We start from the raw sequence: 14,204 nt of genomic DNA on the forward strand, positions 1-14,204 counted from the left end.
CTCGAGTCTCTCCAATGCTCAGTTTTCAGCAAACCACCCTCTGCCGCCCTCCCTCCTACTTCACCCTTACCCGGCACAGGAAGCCGGGAAATAACGAGTCCGGCCCCGAGCGTCCAGTGCTGGACCCCAGCGCGGCTGCGCAAGGCACGTGCGCCTCTCCGGAGTCCCGGCGATTGGCTGTGACGTAACTTCCGGCGTGAGCGGCGAAAGCCGGGAGGGCGAGCGAGAGAGCGAGCAGGCAGCAGGCAGCAGGCAGCAGGCGGGCGGGCGGACGGCACGGAGGGAGGGAGCGAGCGAGCGAGCAGTGAGTGAGCCAGCGAGGGCGGCCGCGTCCCTAGAACAGCCGAGATTCTTCCCGCCCCCCTGACCCCCTCCCCGGAGCCCACAGCGCCTCCGGTCTCCAGTGGAGCGGACACGGCCCGGCCCGGCCATGGCCTCGTTGCTGAAGGTGGATCAGGAAGTGAAGCTCAAGGTAGCGGCACCGGTCCGGGCCTCCTAACCCCTCGCTTCGATCCCCGAGCAGTCTGACCGGCTCCCCACTCCCCGTGGCGTCTTTGTCTCCCTGGGGACACCAGCTCTGAGCTTCCGCTCAGCCCAGCCCCCCACTCCCGGAGACGGCATCGGGGGAGAGGATAATAATAGGGTGGCCTTCTGAACCGCGTCTGGTGGTGGAGAGTCCCGGGGAGACCTCCGCGGACACGTGGTGGACTCAGCACTTTAGGCCAGTGACAGCTGGAAGTCCCCCAGCCCGGCAACGTCCCCGCCTCTGGATGCTACTGCTGCTGTACCCCTACCCTTGGTGTCAGGCCTGCCTGGTATCAAAGGCTAGGTCTGGATGGGGGCTTGGCACGTTTGTGAGCTCACATCTCGCCTGTCTACCTGCCTTTTGTTTGCTCTCAAATTCAGACAGCTTCAGATACGGGGAGGGAGGGTGGGAGGGAAGACAGGTGGGTGCTACCCTCAAGCCCCGCTTCCCTCTCCTGAGATGGAGAAATGGATCCTCAAAAAAATAAAGTACTTACAGTCTGGGGGTCTCTCAGCCTCTCATTACAATTACAAGGTGAGGGGAAGACAGCTGAATTTGGGTTTTCCCATCCTGCCCTTACCGCTGTTGCCAGGTGCTGACTTGCTGTTACTGAATTGTTCTCTTTGTTAATTTTAGGTTGATTCTTTCAGGGAGCGGATCACAAGTGAGGTGAGTGCAGTAAATAGAAAAATAAGCATTGGTTGATAGTTGGGAATTTCCTAAAGAAGAGATTTGTGGAGAGAGACCTTCCCACAGTTATTAATTCAGCTGTATTTTCCTTCATCTTTAGGCAGAAGACTTGGTGGCAAATTTTTTCCCAAAGAAGTTGTTAGAACTTGATAGTTTTTTGAAGGTGAGAGACCCTTTTCTTTTCTTCAAATTCCCCAGTTTTTTTGGCTCTGGTCTTTCTGTCAAATGGGAGAAATCATGTGTCGATTCTATTTTGTTTTGTGCAGTAAAATATTCTCATTTCTTGCCCTTCAAATGAAATAGTTCTTTGTTCATTTTGAAAAGACTAATGTTGTTTTGGGGGTGGGTGTCTCTTTTTCAGGAACCAATCCTAAACATCCATGACCTAACTCAGATCCACTCAGACATGAATCTCCCAGTCCCTGACCCCATTCTTCTCACCAATAGCCACGATGGACTGGACGGTGTGAGTGTCCTGCATTTTTCTTTGTATTCTGAAGCAGTAGTTCTCTATTCTCTGTTCTCTACTTCCTAGTCAATTTGAACATGTACAGAGGAAACAGTGGTATTAGGATCTAGGAACGAGGGCTCTTAATGACATGATGATTCCAGTATACCACTTTTAGACCCTGATTTTCGTTTATAGCATGAAGTGTATAACCTAATGCTACTCTGTCTTAAAGTAAGTTCCAAATAGGACTAATAGCTACAGGTTCCCTCCAGTTGTCTGGTCTGTCCCTGTGGCTCTAAGCAAGATTTTTCTCACCTGTTTGTGTCTTGAGTATTGTTACAGGATGAGCAGTTCTTGCTATATAACTGCAGTCCCTGTCTTTGCTCCATATCTTTAGCACCTAGTGCTTGTCAGTTATATGTCCACGTTTTATAACAACAGTGATAACACTGTATTGTTGTCTTAGTTACTGTCTCATTGATAGAGCTTGCAATTCTGGAAAGCAGAAACTGTCTTAATCAACTTTGTATCCCCAGCACCTAGTTCTGCACCTGGTACATAGCAGGTGCTAAATACATGTTTGTTGATTGAATATTGTGCTTCTTTGTGGAACCAGAGATTTGTACATATTCCCTTAATTATCCTCACCCTGCACTGAATGGTACATTTTTACTGTTTACTTATAGTATCAACTCCTCTCCCCTAATTGCTTAATGTGTTAGTTGAAAGGTTGGTCTTCCCAACTAGAGTGTAAATTGCTTTGTGGCAAGAATCTTTCCTTAAAACCCTGACTGTGCTTAGTAAATTGTGCATAAATTGAAACAACCTATGGGGCCAAAGAAGGGATTAGATTTGCTGGAAGGGTAACTTGTGATGGGGTTATGGGTGTCAGGAGCAGGCTAATTCCTGTCTCTGTATCCTTAGCCCACTTACAAGAAGCGAAGGTTGGATGAGTGTGAAGAGGCTTTCCAAGGTAAGAGCCAGCCTTACCCCACCTACTCCCTGGCTTGTAGCCCTGAGCAGGAGGATTGATCTGGCAGTCTCTGGTCAGGAAACAAGATCGGATTTGCTTTTCCAGAGTTAGCATTCCTAAGTTCTCCAAACATGGTCATTATTTAGCGCCCAAAACCTAATTTCTCAATAAACAGGGAGGGCTTGACTTAGTGTGGACTGCCAAGGGAGAGAGGTTAGAGGTGGCTGCACATCTCAGGTTTTTCACAGAAGTCCCAGTTTCACATTATTTTCTCTTTTTCAGTAATAGTTGGTACATTAAATCTTTAGAGCATATTTTAATTTCTTTGTTCTTCAGACTTTTGGCATACTTTAGACACTCATTTGCTAATCCATGCATTTTCTCTTTTTGATTCTGTTGGTGGAGTCATGATTTGTAGATAGGATTGTGACAGATAAAAGGCAGAGGTCATAGCATCTCATGGGCCTGGGGAAGAAGAAAGAAAGGTGGGGGGTGTTAATGTCCTGTCCTCCACCCCAGTCATTTGACCTTCTTCATGTCCCTTCCAGGAACCAAGGTGTTCGTGATGCCCAATGGGATGCTAAAGAGCAACCAGCAGCTAGTGGACATTATTGAGAAAGTGAAACCTGAGATCCGGCTGCTGATTGAGAAATGCAATACGGTGAGGCAGGGGCTAGTGACCTATGGGCTGACCCCAAAGAGCCTGGCTTAAACTATGAAAAATGTTGGATGTGGGGCAGGAGGCATGGTGGTGATAGAGGAGTTGGCACATGAAGTGTCTTGGCTCCCGTGCTCCCGGCATCTGGTCCTAGCAGCATGGATTGTGTACTTCGTGGCTTTGGCAGAAAAGGCAAGGGTCCTCATATGTATATATTGGTCCTTTCACCCTTCAGGTCAAAATGTGGGTACAGCTCCTGATTCCCAGGATAGAAGATGGGAACAACTTCGGGGTCTCCATTCAGGTAACATGCTTGTATTACAAACTGGACAGGAAGGTCCGGAAGGTTTATTCTCCTTTTCAACCTGCTTTGTGTGTGTTTTTCTTGGTCTGCTCTTCGGGTGACGTGGAAGTGACTTGACCTCAACACTTGTTTTTTTTTTAGGAGGAGACAGTTGCAGAACTAAGAACTGTTGAGAGTGAAGCTGCATCTTATCTGGACCAGATTTCTAGGTAGGGCTTCTTGGGCTTGGCCCAGGACTTGGGGGCTGGTGATGCGGCAAGCACCGTCCAGGGTCTCCTGCAGCTTCCTCCTTTTATCTCTCCTTTCAGATATTATATTACAAGAGCCAAATTGGTTTCTAAAATAGCTAAATATCCCCATGTGGTAAGTAAGGGTTTGGGGTCTGAGGGTGGAAGGGAGAGGGAGGAGTGGCTATTTCTCGGCCAGAGCTGCCTGTGGACAGGCCGGCCTCGGGGACTAGCCTTTCCCCTGTCCCCCTTTCAGGAGGACTATCGCCGCACCGTGACAGAGATTGATGAGAAAGAATATATCAGCCTTCGGCTCATTATATCAGAGCTAAGGAATCAATATGTAAGTAACCTTGGTCCCTGACCTCAGTCACCCTGGCTGTTAGTCCTGGCCACTCCCTGGGGTTCGAGATGGGAGAGGGAGTGGGATAAAAGGATAAATTCTCATCCATTGAGTGGTGAGAATTATGAGCTCATTGCGGGTGCGTAACTGGGGATCTCCCTTTCTGTTTGGACGGCAGGGGATGCGGTGCAGTAGAGGTGTGAAGATGTAGACATTAGAGTCAGACAGGCTCGGGTTTAGAGCCAATTCTTCCTGTAATCTGTGGCTTTGGGCAAGTTGTTGAACCTTAGACTTCAGTTTTCTCATCTCTAAGCTAGAACATCACTAAGATAGAACTTAGAGTATCTATGGCACGAAGATGGGGATTTATTTGTTTTGTTTTTTACAAAGATGGTTTTTAAAAATGAGTGAAATAGGAGCGCCTGGGTGGTGCAGTCGGTTAAGCATCCAACTTGTGATTTCGGCTCAGGGCATGATCTCATATGTAGTGGGATTGAGCCCTGTGCCGGGCTCCACGCTCAGCAGGGAGGCTGCTTGAGATTCTCTCCCTCTGCCCCTCCCTCACTCCCGTGCATGCGCGTCTGTGTGCGTGCTCTCGCTCTCTCTCTCTCAAATAAATAAATCTTAAAAAAAAAAAAAAAGGAAAGTAGCACATTAAAAGACAAAAAAAAAAAAAGGTAAAGTAAAATAACACATTAAAAGACCCAGTACAATTGTTGGTTATGTTAGGTGCTCAATGAATGCTAGTTGTTATTAGACACCTGGGGCCTGGGAATTTCCCAGGAACCCCCGGTGTGTGGGTATAGAGAGGAGAAGCAGCCGCCCTGAATTGAGGTTCCAGTGAGTGAGATGGGGATTCTGCATATCATTGCTTGGGGCTTTGTGGGGTATCTGGTTTCTTTGGGAGGTTGGGGTGGAACCAATGTGACTGACTCCCTGGCCTCTTCTCCCAGGTCACTCTACATGACATGATCCTGAAAAATATCGAGAAGATCAAACGGCCCCGAAGCAGCAATGCAGAGACACTGTACTGAGGCCAGGGCCGGGGCCAGGGCCAGGGGACTCTGTGAGTCTGGCTCAAGACCGACATTGCCTTGGTTTGTTACATGACTATCGTGATGGGGAAACTGGCTGGAAATAGTAATCACACCTCTCTCTGTTTTTAGTTAGAGTCTAATGAAACTCTCATGTAGTTCTGTGACGTGTTTACCTCTTTTTTCAGGCCTCAGGAACTCTTCTCTTTCCTTCCCTAATACCCCACACCCGACCTGTCCTAATTTCTGGAGAAGTCCAGGTTTGTGTCTGCAGGATGTTGGCACAAGAATACTTGTGTTTTCTCTCCCTGCCCTCTCCCTCCTGTGTCTTGAGCTTTGTGGTTTCTTCCTTCTGTTGATTAGCGGATTAGAAGCTGAGGGAACTGGGGTCGGGGGAGGTTTCCAGCTCCTCTCCTCTGATGTAAGGTTAGTGTCTCTTGCCACTGTGTGGGACATTGGATCCTCCCTCCCACAGTTTCCCTGATGATAACTTAGGGTCTCCCATCCACATACGTTCCACCTTGAACCTGATCATGACAAGAAACACCTTAGGCCTTCCGCCAAGTCCCTAGCTCCTTGAAATGTTTTTATAACTAGGATTTTCACATACACATATGTGTGTGATGGACACATACGTACAGACATGCACGCACATGCCTTCCTACTCCGTTACCTGATTTCCCCATCCCATCGTCTGTGTTGTTTTCCTTTGTCCCGCCGTCCCCCCCAACCCCCACCCCATGAATTCTGTCACAAACACACCATTCAGAAGGTGATCGTCGTCTTGGTCCTCACCCACCGGGGCCCATCGTTCTGCTATTATATATAGCCTCTTGGTGCCCAGAGGCTGGTGAGTTGGAGGAGAGCTGAGAGATGAGAAGCAGAGGATTTGGGGAAGGGCCCTTCCTCTCTGACTCGGGTCTTTTTGGGTGTTATTGCAAAGGCCGGTCCTCTGCTGGTTGCCTCTTCCTAGGCCAGTTGTAAATTGGGGTGGGGCTGTGTGCAGCTGTGAGGGCCAGATGCTGCTGCCCCGGCTGGGCTTTCTGATGGGACAGATAGTTCTCTTATTTATAGCACCGTGCTTCCAAGGGCAGCAGCACCTGTGCGTACGTATGTGTGATGCACACACATGCGTGTACGCGTTGTGTGTATGTGAAAATCTGGGCAATCAAAACCATAGAAGAGTTGCCTCCTATTCCTCAAAACTTCCAGAGATATCACTTGTTACAGCTTTTCTGTTAACTCTCATCAAACCCCCACTTTGTTATTCTGCCGCTACTGGAGAGTCCGTATCTGCGGTCAGCCTGCCAGTGACTCTCTCGGTGTCTGTTTCTGACTTTTATTCTTCCCCTCTCTTCCTCTTGCCTTCAACCCCAATCACATTTCCACGCGGCCGCATCATTTTTACTCCCAGGATGCTGTAGAGAAGGGGTCAGGATGCTGTCTTCCCATGAATAGTACTCAGTAACAAACCAATTGCATTTTAGTTGGGCAGTGCCCCTACCCACCCTCCAGATCCCTTCCAGCTAAAACCCTACCCCCCCCACCATGTGTTTCTCAGTTTCCCTTTTTGTTTGTTGGATTATTCTGCTGCCCCTCCTCACTCTATCACCCTTGGATCGTAATGTAAAATTCTTTTACCATGTCAAGAAATTATTAAAAATGCAGGTACTTTGACCTCTTTCTAAAGCTGCAGACCCTGGTGCGATGCTCTGGTGGCTAGGGACATACCCACACTCAAGTGCGTGCACACGGGGACACCCACCTCCACGTACACCTCTAGCCACCCTGTTGGGTGTTTTTATTACCAACTGAGCTGCCTCTTTTCTCTAAAATAATGGAAAGACTGAGGCTTCTGCCTACCAAGAGGCAGGGGTGGGTCCTTCATTTGTGTTCAGTCTGAATTTATGTGAAAGTTAGCTCTTCCCAAACCTAAGCTCCTTCTGTCTAACTTCCCAGGATTGCAATTCCTTGCTCTCTCCCCCCGGTGATACCCATGAACTGCCAGTAGAGGCCGCCCTAGTTCCGCGTGTGGGGGATCACCTGGTTTGAGGCACAGCCTACCCGGTCATTTTCTTGACCTTATACTAATTCTCCCTGCTGAACAGTGTCTTAATCTCCTGAGGAGATGCCAGGGATTCCTGCTTTTGGTTTTCCAGTGATTTGGGAGGGCTGTCTAGGATCCTAGCTCTCTCTGAAATAAAGTTTCCTCAACTTGCACCTTGCAGAGTAGCCTTTTGATATCCAATGATCCCCTCATTGTCTCTGCGAAAAGAGATTTAAGGTCTTGAACAGTGGAGGAACGTCTGCTGTAGTCTGTTTCAGAGATCAGTACCAGTAGCTAACAATTTTTGAATGCCTAGCCTGTGTTAGGCTCTGTTAAGTGCTTTAGGTGTGTGACCTTTAATTTTCACGTATCTGGGGTAGTTTACCCCGCCTTTATAGATGAGGACACTGAAACTCATAAGAAGTAACTCCTCTGAGGTCCTACAGCGTAGGGATCTGCCTGCTGATCCCAGGCTCTCACCTTTCCTTTCCCACTGACTAGATAGAAGAGGCTTGATACTACAAAGCAAGGTCTTGGCCTCTGGCAGCTGGCCAAGTGCTTATTGCTGACCTGGGCCGTGGGTTGTGGGAATATTGGCGGGTGGTGCCTGCTAGGAGGTAGGGAAATGGATAGTTCTGGTGCCTGCGTGTAGCACGCAGCACTTAACTGGGCACCTGAGACTTGCATTCTTCCTCAGACCTATTCTGAGGGAAAGGTAGAGTTTAGGGTTAATCCACATGCCCTCTAGCCTGGTCTGAGTGATGGCAGCCAGAGCTCCTGCCATGCTGCCGCCAGGAGCTCAGGGGCAGGGGAGAGCCTTTGCACGTGGAAGTGGTGCCTGGAGGCAAACCACCGAACAGAAAATTGGAACAGAATTATATAAATTAAGGTCAGAAATTTCCTGTCCAACCCACAGGGTGGAGTTTTCTCCATTCCTATCCATCCTACTGAATATAAGCCCTGATTTGATGTCAGTAACTGGAAGGAGCAGCTGGGAGGACTCCCCTTTCAGCTGTCTGCATTCAGCATGAACCTCAAGGTAGTCCTCGTGTTCCTGGCACTGTCCCTCATTACCATCTTTGCCCTGGCCTATGTCTTGCTGACCAGCCAAGGTGGCTCCAGCCAGCCTCCCCGCTGCCCCTCCGTGTCCCCCAGTGCCCAGCCCGGGACACACCCCGGCCAGAGCCAGCTGTTTGCAGACCTGAGCCAAGAGGAGCTGACGGCTGTGATGAGCTTCCTGACCCGGCAGCTAGGGCCAGGCCTGGTGGATGCAGCCCAGGCCCGCCCCTCGGATAACTGCATCTTCTCGGTGGAGCTGCACCTGCCCCCCAAGGCCGCAGCCCTGGCCCACCTGGACAGGGGGAGCCCCCCACCTGCCCGGGAGGCACTGGCCATCGTCTTCTTTGGCGGACAACCCCAGCCCAACGTGAGTGAGCTGGTGGTGGGGCCACTGCCCCGGCCCTCCTACCTGCGGGATGTGACGGTGGAGCGTCACGGGGGCCCCCTGCCCTACCACCGCCGCCCCATGCTCGGAGCTGAGTTTACCCAGATGTGGAAGCATTTGAAGGAGGTGGAGCTCCCCAAGGCACCAGTCTTTCTGGCTTCTGTCTTCAACTACAATGGCTCCACTTTGGCACCTCTGCATGCCACCCCCAGTGGCCTGCGCTCGGGGGACCGTGCTACCTGGATAGCCCTCTACCATAACATCTCAGGTGTTGGGATTTTCCTTCACCCAGTGGGGCTGGAGCTACTGCTGGACCACAGGGCCCTGGACCCTGCCCACTGGGCTGTCCAACGGGTCTTCTACCTTGGGCGCTACTATGCAGACTTGGGCCAGTTGGAATGGGAGTTTAAGGCTGGCCAGCTGGAAGTGGTTAGGGTTCCTCTCCCCCTGCCAAATGGGGCTTCATCCTTGAAGTCCCGGACCTCCCCAGGTCCTCTCCCTCCTCTTCAGTTTTCACCCCAGGGCTCCCAATATAGTGTGCAAGGGAACCTGGTGGCATCCTCCCTCTGGACATTTACCTTCGGTCATGGGGTGTTCAGTGGCATGAGGATTTTTGATATTCGGTTCAAGGGCGAGCGGGTGGCCTATGAAGTCAGTGTCCAGGAGTGTGTATCCGTCTATGGTGCTGACTCACCCAAGACAATGATGACCAGATACTTGGATAGCAGCTATGGACTTGGCCGTCACAGCCGGGGCTTGGTTCGGGGAGTCGACTGCCCCTATCAATCGACGATGGTGGACATCCACATACTAGTGGGTACAGGGGCAGTCCAGTTGCTCCCGGGGGCTGTGTGTGTATTTGAGGAGGCACAAGGACTACCCCTTCGGAGGCACCACAATCACCTTGAGAGTCATTTCTATGGTGGTTTGGCTGGCTCGGCCCTTGTAGTCAGGTCTGTGTCATCAGTAGGCAACTATGACTACGTTTGGGACTTTGTACTGCACCCAAATGGGGCGCTGGAAGGGCGGGTCCATGCCACGGGCTATGTCAACACGGCTTTCCTGAGTGGGGGTGAGGAGAGCCTCCTCTTTGGGAACCGTGTGGGGGAACGAGTGCTGGGGGCAGTGCACACGCATGCCTTCCACTTCAAGCTGGACCTGGACGTGGCAGGTGAGTGCTCGGGTGAGGACTGAGACTTGGGGGTGCAGAGGGAAGGGAGGCCCCCAGATCGAGCCAGAAGCGGCAGAGGGTGGCAGGCCGGCACCACGACATACGGTGGCGGCGGAGCAGGGGCTGATTGGAGCATATTCGGCTGCAGTCAGCCTGAAACGCTGGGCGTGCTGGGTATCTGGCCGAAGGTAGAAGGGGTGTCCCTACCCGACCCTGCTCACCCGGCCCCGCTGCCTCACTGTGGTTGTGAAACTGGCTTAAATGCAATGGCCGTGCCTGGCTGGCTTCCTCTCGAGTGCCTCTGCGGCTAGTGAGTTTGCCTGGGGGTGGGGCGCATAGGTTTTTTTCCTGATTCTGGGGGCCAGTGGAGGTGGGGAAAGCAGGGCCTGAGCAGAGGTAGGAAGCAGCCTATGGAGGTTTTCAGTGTAGAGTGGTCCTGGGGCACGAGGAGGGGGGTGCTAGTGGGGGTTTGTTTAACAGGATTTCATAAAACGACATAGGTTGGTGGCCCCACTGTCGTCCTGGGGAGGGTCCTCTCATCCCTGCCAGCACATGTCCTCACCGCCGGCCCTCCGGTGACAACGGCAGGCACACAATAGGCTTGCTGCAAGTGTAGAAAGGGATTTTTCAAGTGGGGCTTAAAGCACAGAGAGGACTTGCTGCTCCTGACGGACGTTTGTCAACAACAAAATAACGAGCTTACTGAATCACAGACTATTAGACCCAGAAAGAAAAGTAACAACCTACCAGACCCTCGCCAAACTGAGGAGGGTGGGGGGAGATGGAGGAAGAAGCAACTGCCCCGGTATAATGGTTTGTAACTAGGCATCTTTTCTGTGAAACATTTTCTTACCCTCTAGACTATAAAGACGTGGTTTCGGGTGGGAGGAGAACTAAGAAAATCGCATGACTGAAAGGAGTCTATTATCTATTCTTTGACATATTTGGGATAAGACTTTGAAGTTTCTCTCCAGCATTTTTGGCATTAAAGAGCCTTGTCTCGGGAAGTCAAGTCAAGTCACATGTATTGGATCCCTGTAGTGTGGAGCGCGAGGGACAAGCAGCAGAGATGCTGGCCTCGGAACAGCGCTCTGTAGGGGGCCGGGGGCCTTCACAATCGGTCCCGTTTAAAGGAACTGACACCCGAACCTGCAAAGAGAGTATCATCAAGTGCCAAGTGGGGAAGGTGGGTGTACATTACGAGTGCAGTCGAGTTCTAGGGAGCTTTCAGGCAATATAAGATCTAAAACTACTCCCTTCAGAAAAAAACAAAGGGGTCCCTACCTTGTGGAGAAGGAAAGCAAAGTTTCAGAGCTGGGAGGTAGATGCAGGACGCCCTGGAAGGGGATTGGGTTTTTCCAGCCAGCTTCTCCAAGACAAATCTCTCTTTCATAGTTACAAGAATGTAACTAGCCACCTGCGTGTGCTTTTCCACTTACAGAGCTCAGCCACAGAACAGCTTTTATTATGCCTACTGTAGAGATTCAGAAAGAGAATCAGAGAAGCATAGAATCGGTCCAAGGTCCACTGGGTAGACCAGTGCTAACAGAACTCTGCGGTGATGGATATTCTCCATCTGTGTTGTCTGATGCATGTGGCAGTTGAACACTTGAAATGTGGCTAGTGTGACCGAGGCACTGAATTTTTAATTTAAATGGAACTAGCCACTTGTGACTGGTCATAGCCATATTGAACGGGGCAGGTTCAAAGAAGGGTTAGTGCTTGAATCCAGACCTTCCGGCTCCCAGCACAATGCTCTCTGACGAGCCCCACTGCCCTTTGTCAGGCCAGCGCAGTGGGGCATCATGGGGAAGACAAGGGACTGTCTCACCTGGTGTGGAACTCCTCTCCCCCCTCCCCCTGGCAGGGCTGAAAAACTGGGTGGTAGCTGAAGACGTGGTGTTTAAACCTGTGGCAGCCCCTTGGAGTCCAGAGCACCAGCTGCAGCGCCCACAGCTGACTCGGCAGGTCCTCGGAAGGGAGGACCTGACAGCTTTTTCCTTGGGAAAGCCCCTGCCCCGCTACCTTTATCTGGCTGGCAACCAGACTAATGCCTGGGGTCACCAGCGTGGGTACCGAATCCAGATCCACAGCCCCCTCGGCATACACATGCCCCTGGAGAGCGACATGGAGAGGGCCCTCAGCTGGGGGAGGTGAGGAGGGCTCTGGGCACTGGGTGGAAGGGAAGTACTGGTCCTCTTCCCCGTCCCAGCTCTTGAAGATCCCAACTCACTACCCTTGGTTTACCATTCACCCCTGTGCCTCCTCTCAGCTCCAAGTAGATATGGGATGGGGAATGGTCTCACACAGAATCTGGTCCAAAGGACTTCAAGGCCAGGAATGGCCCCTGATCTGACACCACCTTCCTTCAACATTCCTGGTCAGATACCAGCTCGTGGTGACGCGGAGGAAGGAGGAGGAGTCACAGAGCAGCAGCATCTATTACCAGAATGACATCTGGACCCCCACTATGGCCTTTGCTGACTTCATCAACAATGAGACCCTCTTAGGAGAGGTTGGTAGCCCTAGGGGCAAAGGAGAGGGGCAACTTAAGCCCGAAGTCTTGGCTGCCCAGCTCCTGACCGTAGGTCAGAGGGAATGGTAGGTTTCCAGTTCTCAGATTCAGGGGCCAATGCGGGTCATCTCTCTTGGGGTGAGATTAGCCCTGGGACACCGACCACCCTGCAGCTTCTCACAAGGATCACCCCGCCTGCTGTGTGGACCCGGGGCTGGGTGGAGGTAGAAACGAGGCTGAGGCTAGAGGTTGGGGATTGTGGCTGAGGAGGGGTGGTTCTTTGGGTCTTGTCTCCACAAAGTCTTTCAGCCTCTCTCTCTTCCCACAGGACCTGGTGGCTTGGGTTACAGCCAGCTTCCTGCATATCCCCCATGCTGAGGATGTCCCCAACACAGTGACTCTGGGGAACAGAGTTGGCTTCTTGCTCCGACCCTATAACTTCTTTGATGAGGATCCCTCCATCTTCTCCCCTGGCAGCGTCTACTTTGAGAAGGGCCAGGATGCTGGGCTCTGCAGTGTCAACCCTGTGGCCTGCATCCCCCACCTGGCGGCCTGTGTCCCAGACCTGCCCCCTTTCTTTTACCAGGACTTTTAGCCCCAAGGGTGTGGTGGGACATGGAGGGGGGTTGCTGAGACATTTGTACCTTTCTCTCTGTTCCCACTTCCTGCTCCCTTGATTCCTACCCTCTTAATGTCCCTTAGGAAACAGCCTCCCACACTAAACCCGTATATATCCCTTTCGTTAATTCTTATTTCCAGTTCATTTTGTTTAAATGATGGATTTATACAAATGATATGATTATTAAGATATTCAAGCGAAACCCCACAAATTCTACCACTCAGAAATAGCCAGTGTTCACATTTGGTGAACGTTATACCAGACATTTCTTTATGCATGTGCATTGAAATGGAAGAATAGATAGAATTTTGTAAAAATAGATGGTGTGTGTGATTTATAATAAAAGGTGCTACAAGATTTATCGCTTGAATTTCTTCTATTTGACTTTTGAAGTATCTAGAATCACCCTGAGAATATTAAGAACTCTGGCCAAGGAAATTAGCAATGGAAGAAGAGAGGGCAAGAGGGACAGACCAGGCCAAGGAATGCCGCTTGGGAAGCTGCGGGGCTGGGGGTGGGGGTTTCCTTGGAAGCACAACAATAGTTCCAAGTTACAGGAAAGGGAACATCTGGTCCTGGAAGGTGGGGGTTGGGTGAAGAAGCCAGGCGAGGGGGACGAGGGGCTGCTCTGCGCAGACCCAGCTCCTTACTGCTGGTGCCTTTCCAGGCTCAACTGGTCAGTTGCATTATTTTTAAATCCCACTCTCCTTCTGCCTCCCCCAGCTCTCCCCAGTTTCAACCCTGACCCAGAAAGCGGAGTCTGATTTGGAGCCTGGAAGACAAAGCCATGTAAGGTCTGTGGAAATCACTCCCGCCCTGCTTGGGGCCCGCCCCGCAAGCCCGGCCTGCCCCGCCCCCTCCCCAGCCTTCCCATGTCCTTCCCACCCTCCCCACCCTCAGTATCCTGAGCGGCTGAACACTGGGAACCTCAGCCAGAGCCCAGGAGCCCCCCCACCCCCTGTATAGGAGCTAAGAGAGACCTAACTCTGCTGACCTGAGAATACACGTCTCCACTCTGGTTCAGTCCTCTGTCCCGCTGTTCACGGACAATGAACCAGAAGACCACTCTGGTGCTCCTCGCTCTAGCTGTCATCACCATTTTTGCCTTGGTGTGTGTCCTACTAGCTGGCAGGGGAGGAGATGGGGGTGAACCCAGCCAGCCTCCCCGCTGCCCCTCCGTGTCCCCCAGTGCCCAGCCCGGG

The 14,204-nt window shown here is 51.5% G+C and overlaps 2 protein-coding genes across 3 annotated transcripts; both read left to right on the forward strand.

Annotated features, from left to right (window-relative positions):
* The first annotated feature begins 205 nt into the window (after window positions 1–205).
* On the forward strand, window positions 206–6,883 carry PSME3 (proteasome activator subunit 3). The gene is made up of 11 exons (XM_035027189.1): window positions 206–472; window positions 1,163–1,195; window positions 1,317–1,379; window positions 1,578–1,682; window positions 2,592–2,640; window positions 3,189–3,301; window positions 3,534–3,602; window positions 3,744–3,811; window positions 3,911–3,965; window positions 4,086–4,172; window positions 5,126–6,883. The coding sequence occupies exons 1-11, from the start codon at window positions 431–433 to the stop codon at window positions 5,204–5,206; spliced, it is 765 nt and encodes a 254-aa protein (XP_034883080.1). The 5' UTR covers window positions 206–430; the 3' UTR covers window positions 5,207–6,883.
* Window positions 6,884–7,424: 541 nt separating this feature from the next.
* On the forward strand, window positions 7,425–14,153 carry LOC118024938 (retina-specific copper amine oxidase). Of its 2 annotated transcripts, none has more exons than XM_035027187.1 (4): window positions 7,425–9,868; window positions 11,736–12,021; window positions 12,254–12,383; window positions 12,712–14,153. In XM_035027187.1, exons 1-4 carry the CDS (start codon window positions 8,281–8,283, stop codon window positions 12,976–12,978), a joined length of 2,271 nt encoding a protein of 756 aa, XP_034883078.1. In that variant the 5' UTR covers window positions 7,425–8,280; the 3' UTR covers window positions 12,979–14,153. The 2 variants fall into 2 exon arrangements, with proteins under 2 accessions (XP_034883078.1, XP_034883079.1); XM_035027188.1 differs by lacking the exon at window positions 7,425–9,868 and adding an exon at window positions 9,888–10,178.
* The last annotated feature ends 51 nt before the right edge of the window (window positions 14,154–14,204 follow it).

This window comes from Mirounga leonina, unplaced genomic scaffold (genome assembly GCF_011800145.1).
Source record: "Mirounga leonina isolate KUSES-001 unplaced genomic scaffold, KU_Mleo_1.0 Mir_200, whole genome shotgun sequence".
NCBI lineage: Eukaryota > Metazoa > Chordata > Mammalia > Carnivora > Phocidae > Mirounga > Mirounga leonina.